General features: G+C 45.4%; 1 protein-coding gene across 1 annotated transcript in view; it reads right to left on the minus strand.

Annotated features, from left to right (window-relative positions):
* Positions 1 to 7500, minus strand: part of LOC145415979 (adhesion molecule nephrin-like) — a 74586-nt gene that overhangs the window by 8425 nt on the left and 58661 nt on the right. Inside the window, exons 3-7 of the mRNA XM_080285082.1 lie at positions 4887 to 5019; positions 3187 to 3380; positions 2442 to 2765; positions 2059 to 2210; positions 1503 to 1647 (exon numbers count right to left, since the gene is read on the minus strand). Coding sequence (XP_080141208.1) covers positions 1503 to 1647; positions 2059 to 2210; positions 2442 to 2765; positions 3187 to 3380; positions 4887 to 5019 — 948 coding nt within the window. The remainder of the gene's footprint in view (positions 1 to 1502; positions 1648 to 2058; positions 2211 to 2441; positions 2766 to 3186; positions 3381 to 4886; positions 5020 to 7500) is intronic.

Consider the following 7500-nt stretch of genomic DNA (forward strand, 5'->3'; position numbering starts at 1 on the left):
GTGTGTGTGTGTGTGTGTGTGTGTGTGTGTGTGTGTGTGTGTGTGTGTGTGTGTGTGTGAACTGAGAGTGAGAGTTGACAGGAGACTATCAAAGAGACTGTATTCTTTTTTTTTTAACATCTAGTGCACGAAATTTACAGGTGGCACGCACGCACACACACACACACACACACACACACACACACACACACACACACACACACACAAAACCTATACCATTACCCGAAATTAGTTAAAGAGAAAGCACTCATTACAAAAAAAAGCATTGAATTTTCACCCCCTAATTTGGAAAGCTTTTTACATAGATGAGGATCGTAATTTTGGCGATATTGGAAGGCTCCGTAACACATTTTCCTTGGCGATTTATTTTGCCTATAACACCTTAGCACTCTCTTGTAACCTATATGCTTCTTTATATGGTCTTAATTTTGATCTAGGTTAATCAGTAGCACAGGAAAGGATGTTGAGGTGTAATGTGCATACTAAATCGCTTAGGATGAGGTGTTGGGCAGTCTCCATAGCTATTTCGAATTCGGCCTTTAACCTCTTCAGTACGAGATGTCTCCTACATAGTGAATTCAGTTATACGGTGACAGGACGAAGAATAACAAAAAAAAAAAAAAAACAGTTACTATCCTTTTCTTATTGTTCGTATCGCATCGTTCACTAAAGCAACAACACGCTTGCCTGGAAATATAAATCATCTCTTTTGTATTCTCGTAACAGCCCGCGCTCTCGTTCCACACTTCATAAAGACACATAGATTTTTTTTTTTTTTTTTGACGGGGTTAATGCACACGAGAGCATACGAAACCGTGATGCTGGGATGTGTAAAATGCAAGCCGGTTCAATTACAAAGCTGTTAAGTTGGATTGATATGGTAGGGGTGAGTGTGATTCCACGATTGGCTGTATTTTAGGAACTTGTTGAACGACTGTGTGACATTACCGCGTCGGCGTGCCATTAAGGCTGTATGTGTGAACTCGTTGTCAAAATACTATAAATAAATGGTGTGTCTTATGTTGCTGCTGCTTCACCCCGGTCTGTGTGGCCAACTAAACCCGTCGACCGCAGGTAAGTGCATCTATGAGGCCGTTCTTCAGGTACAGTATATACACCGTGTAGGCAACCGGCGACCCCTTGTGGAAGTCAGCGCACCACCACAGTCGGATCAGGATGCAAGGAACTATGGGAAGGTTTGGCTTCTGGATGGACGCCGCAGATGCTCCTCTCCAACCACAATGCACAACGCGGAAGGGGTGGAAGAAGATATTTTGCGCACTGAAGGGATGTCAGCACTAGAGGGTAATGCACAGCTGGTCTGAAAAGCCTACCTTCTTAATCCACACCAGCACACCAGCACCACACCATAAACCTGCAGCGAACAAGAAGCAGTGACAGGGTGAAGGCAGTCAAGTGTAATGTGTCCTGCATGTCAACACCTACAAAACTACAATAACTACACCTCTACTACACCCTACACCACCACACCAGGTACTCACAATGCACCTGCAGCGTCCAGGAGTCGGTGAGAGGGTGTTTATGAGGCACGCTAGACTGAGCGCTACACGTCAACACCTTGCCTTGATCTCCCTCACCTGGCCGCCACCTCAGCTCGCTCAGGGTTAGGTTACCGTCTTGGCTCACCTGGAGAAAAGGCGAAGGAGTTGGTCTTGGAGAATTAAAGAAAGTTGATTAAATAGAAGGATGAATGTTGATGTTTGTGATGCTCAGTTTGTGTTTGTGTTAAAGGAAGAATGTTGTTGATGTGTTAGTGTGAAGGGATGAATGTTGATGTTGTGTTGGTGTGAAGGGATGAATGTTGATGATGTGTTTGTGTTAAAGGAAGGATGAATGTTGTTGTGTTGGTGAGAAGGGATGAATGTTGTTGTGTTGGTGTGATGGGATGAATGTTGATGGTTGTTTACAGGACAAATTTCAACGTTTATACCTTTTTTCAATTAACAAACCCATTTAAAATTATAAACACATTACTGCAAACTTTAAAGGTAAAAAAAGTGGACAGGTGAGCTTCAGGTAAAGGACTAATTAGCCCACCTGGTGAGTGTGGGAGGTGAGAGGGGCGTGGTCCAGGTACCAGGTCAGGTGGGGTGGGGGTCTGCCTCCCACCGCCTCGCACTGGGTCACGTGGGGTCGACCTGAGCTGACTGACCCGCGTTGACCTAGGATGCGAACCCATAGTGGCGGGACTGAGGGGCGAGGAGGAGTTGGAGCTATTATTATTATTATTATTATTATTATTATTATTATTATTATTATTGTAGCGTGAAAAAATCCATAACCCCTTTTAGCTAACTGATGGGCAAAGCATTTAGACTGGAGTACTGATAGGACTAGTAACCAAGGTGACTAATTCGTACCCCATACCAAACACACACACACACACACACACACACACACACACACACACACAGACTCACAGTTCATATCGAGGGTGAGGGAGGCCGTGAGAGGCGCGGTGAGGTTGGAATTCGCAGCCCTACACAGCAATTTCCTGTGGAGGTCACGGCGAGAGAGATTCATGAGTTTGAGGGTATTGGACGTGGCCCCTTCAAGGTCGATCCTCTCGTCCTCCTGCCTCGAATCCACCAGCACGTCCCCCTCCCACCAGGCCACTACAGGGGGCGGCGTCCCTCCCATCACCACGCAGTGTAGGGTCACGGTGTCCCCTGTGAAGTAAGGACCCAAGCGGCCTCTCACCTCCTCCCCCTCGTCGGTGAAGATCCGCATCCGACGAGGGGGTACTGTGGAAAGGGAAAAAATATTGAGAGAGAGAGAGAGAGAGAGAGAGAGAGAGAGAGAGAGAGAGAGAGAGAGAGAGAGAGAGAGAGAGAGAGAGAGAGAGAGAGAGAGATACTGTTTGGCTTGAAATAAGGAGAAAGATACATCAGCAGATAAGGTCATGTGAATTATCTCTCTGCACAACAACAACAACTACTACTACTACTACCACTACACTACTACTACCACCACCACCACTACTACTACTACTACTACTAATACTGCTATTACTACCACTGCCACTACCACTACCACTCCTCCTCCTCCTCCTACAACTACTTCTACTATTACTTCGTCTTTTTTTTTCTTTTTCTTCTACTCCTCCTCCTCCTCCTCCTCCTCCTCCTCCTCCTCCTACACCTGCTACTACTACAATCCCCCTACCTATAACACTAAGCCTCGTGGAGGACTCAAGGGTAGGGCTGGTCTTGAAATCCACCCTACACAGGTACAGCCCTTGGTCGCCCTCCCTCACCCTGTCCACCCTCAGCCGCGCCCCCCTCGCGTGAAAGGTGGCGCGGCTCCCCAAGAGTTCCAGGCTCTTCCAGTGAGTGGCCAGACCCCCTCGTAAATCGTAACTGGAAGAAAAGATACATAAAAACGTAAAATAAAAGAGTAATTGTATATTTTTACTATTAATGTGTTTAGTTATGTAGATTGTCGTTGATAAATAACGTGAATTTTAAATATAACTAACGGCTGTTCCAGTGAGCGGCCAGCCCCCCTTGGAAACAGTAGCTGGGGTATGGAAAGGAGAGGAGAAGTAGTGGAACAGGCATAAATTACTGTACACACACACGAGAGAGAGAGAGAGAGAGAGAGAGAGAGAGACCCCCTCCACCTCCACTCCCTCCACTCAGGTTAGAAGTTCGCGCAATACCAATACCATCACTCAGTCAACAATGCCCTCCATCCCCACTCCCTCACTCTCCCCTCCCTCACTCTCCCCTCACTCCCCACTCCTCCACTCCCCCACTCGGGCAGGGAGTTTGTGGAATGCCAATACCACCACTCGTCCACCTGTCCACGCTGAATGGTGGGGTCACGCTCTCTTTCCCTTACCGCATTTCACACTCTCAACTTCTCTCCCTTTCTTTACACTTTCTTCAAACTTTCTTCTCTCTTTCTTTACGTTTTCTTAACACTGTCTTCCCGCTTTCTTCACGCTCTCTTCTCCCTTTCTTTGCGTTATCTTCTCCCTTTCTTCAACTTGTCTTCTCCCTATCTTTACGCTTCCTTCACGTCTTCACACTTTCTTATCTCTTTCTTTATGCCTTCTTCTCTGTTGTTAGCTTTCTTCCTCCTTGCATTTTGCCTTCTACAGTACACACACACACACACACACACACACACACACACACACACACACACACACACGCACACACACACACACACACACGCACACACACACAGTCTGAGCGGTTTTATTCCTAGATAGAGCAATTTAGAAAAGACTTATGCTTAATTTACCTGAAGTGAGATAATTACAGGTGGACAGGTTACAGAAGGTGAATATACAAAGGCTACAAAATGGTGAGGTTACAGGTGAGGTTACAGTAAACTAGAGGATACGGAAAGTTAAAGAAAGCTACGGGAAGTTACAGGAAGCTACAAAAGGGAACAAAGATCTTCTAACTCACTTCTGTATGGGTTTGTGGACGCAGAAAGTTACAGAACGTTACAAAAAGTTGGAGGATGTTAGACGAAGTCACAAGTAGTTACAGAAAGTTTTAACAAAAGTTACAGAAAGCTACAGAGGGTTACAAAAGTCTTTTCACACACCTGTATATGAATTTGTGGACACAGAAAGTTACAGGAAGTTACAAAAAGTTAGAGGGAGTTACAAAAAGTTACAGAAAGCTACAAAAAGATGCAGGAAGCCACAAGAAAGTTACAGGCAGCTACAGAGGGGTACAAAAGTCTTCTCACACACCTGTATACGAATTTGTGGACACAGAAAGTTACAGGAAGTTACAAAAAGTTAGAGGAAGTCACAAAAAGTTACCGATAGCTAGAGAAAGTTACAGGAAGCCACAAGAAAGTTACAGGCAGCTACAGAGGGTTACAAAAGTCTTCTCACTCACCTGTATATGGGTTTATGGACACCTTCTTTGTACCACAGCACCAACCTGGGAGCGTCGCCAGGTAAGGGGGAGGTGAGATTACAGGTGAGGTCTGCTGTACCGCCCACTGCCGCCCACACCACCCCAGACGGACCTGTGGGCGGAGAGAGAGAGAGAGATGGATAGATGGATAGACAGATGCATGGATAGGTAGATAGATAGATGAATGAATACGTAGGTAAATGCAGGTTAATTGATGGATAGGTAGATGGACTGATAGGTAGATATAGACAGATAGATAGATAGATAGATAGATAGATACATTAGATAGACACACAGGTCAGGACAGGCCAGGTTATACTAGGACTGACGTTAATAATGCGGTAGGGGGGTAAGAATAGGCTATAGGGAAGGGTTGTGATAGGTGAGCTTTAACACACACACACACACACACACACACACACACACACACACACACACACACACATTGCCACTCTCTCTCTCTCTCTCTCTCTCTCTCTCTCCCCACCCGCTTGTCAAGAGTCGTTCCTATGTGACGAGAGAGAGAGAGAGAGAGAGAGAGAGGTGCTGACGAAGGTGCTGAGGGAGGGAGGCTTAACTGAAGGACATAACCGGCTCAGCGCCAATAATCGGATCAGGATCAAGGTGGGAGCTTCTTAACACCACTTCTCTAGCGATTTATTCTATCTATTCCGCCTTAACATTCTCCCACATCGTACTTACATCTTTTTTAAAACCAATACATTACTTTTATCTCTAACACAACTGGGTATTCACGTGTAAATGTAGACTAACTCGCTAACGGATTGGTGTTGCGTAAACCCACGATGAGGGGGAGGGACCCAAGAGCGTAATCAGCTCAGGTCAATAAGCGGATTAGAATCAGGATTAATTCAGGTGGCTGGGTATACACGTTGGATTAAGGAAGACTGATAAATCCGAGTATACAGGAGTTGAGGGTGTACTGTGTGGTGGTGGTGGTGGTGGTGGTGGTGGTGGTGGTGGTGGTGGTGGTGGTGGTGGTGGTGGTGGTGGTGGTGGTGGTGGTGGTGGTGATGATGATGATGATGATGATGATGATGATGATGATGATGATGATGATGATGATGATGGTGGTGGTGGTGGTGGTGGTGGTGGTGGTGATGATGATGATGATGATGATGATGATGATGATGATGATGATGATGATGGTGGTGGTGGTGGTGGTGGTCTGTGAATGTGACGCAGTGGACAAAGACACAAATTCTCACGCACGGATAAAACATAATACGCGTCACACTCCACAACGTCACATGTAAGAGTCTGTGAATGTGACGCAGTGGAGAAAGACGCAAATTATCAGGCACCGATAAATGATAATATGCGTCACAATCCACTACGTCACAATAAGCGTCTCTGAATCCAAAACCAAAACAAAGATAGGAAAGGCGATCGGATTCTCTATATTTGACTCTACATACGATTAAATCCCCTAGGTTGGCTCTACATATGATTAAATCCCTTAGGCTGGCTCTACATATGATTAAATCCCTTAGGCTGGCTCTAGATATACGATTAAATCCCCTAGGTTGGCTCTACATACGATTAAATCCCTTAGGCTGGCTCTACATACGATTAAATCCCTTAGGCTGGCTCTACATACGATTAAATCCCTTAGGCTGGCTCTAGATATACGATTAAATCCCGTAGGCTGGCTCTACATACAATTAAATCCCTTAGGCTGGCTCTACATACGATTAAAACCCTTAGGCTGACTCTACATACGGTTAAATCCCTTAGGCTGGCTCTACATACGATTAAATCCCTTAGACTGGCTCTACATACGATTAAATCCCTTAGACTGGCTCTACAGTATATACGATTAAATCCCTTAGGCTGGCAGTACAGCCTATACGATTAAATCCCTTAGGCTGGCAGTACAGCCTATACGATTAAATCCATTAGGCTGGCTGTATATACGATTAAATCCCTTAGGCTGGTGGGGAAGGAAAGGATTGAACCTAAAATAAACGCGTCCGGAACGAGTCTCCCCTGAACACACCAACGACTGTCTCAGGGGTCATTCGCCAGCGTATAACAGCGCCGTTACCGTCAGTGTGCTAGATCTCTATAATGGGGACGGTGGTGTAGTGGTTAGAACACTCCACTCGCAGCGGGGAAAAATCTGAGGTTGTTTCTTGCCATTAAGCCTGTTGGATATTGTTTTTTTCTTTCACTGGAGCAAAAATTCACTCTCTTGGCTCAGTTATTCTTTCAAAAATAAAAATAACAATGATCCAAGTCCTTTCCGTCCCCTCTGCCATGTCTAAGAGTGGCCTTGTCCGTCTGTCATCCACTAATATTTTTTTTCGGAAACGCGGCGCCTCACATCCATAGACTTTAGCGACATTTAGCATTGCCCCTATATTACGGCCCTGAAGTTTCCGCATGTATCTGTTTCTTTGCTACTTATTCTGGCATATACACGCGTGGTTCTCATATTCTCCCCTTCTTGCTTGCCCATCTGGTTCCGAAATTCTCTCCTTCCATACCTGTGCAATAAAATAAAAAAAACTGTATGTGGTTTTAATATCATCTCTTTACACAGCCTCCATGTTCTCATACTCTACCCCCC

Source organism: Coenobita brevimanus, chromosome 13, assembly GCF_032717465.1.
Source record: "Coenobita brevimanus isolate Jiangsu-jjx chromosome 13, ASM3271746v2, whole genome shotgun sequence".
NCBI classification, from domain to species: domain Eukaryota; kingdom Metazoa; phylum Arthropoda; class Malacostraca; order Decapoda; family Coenobitidae; genus Coenobita; species Coenobita brevimanus.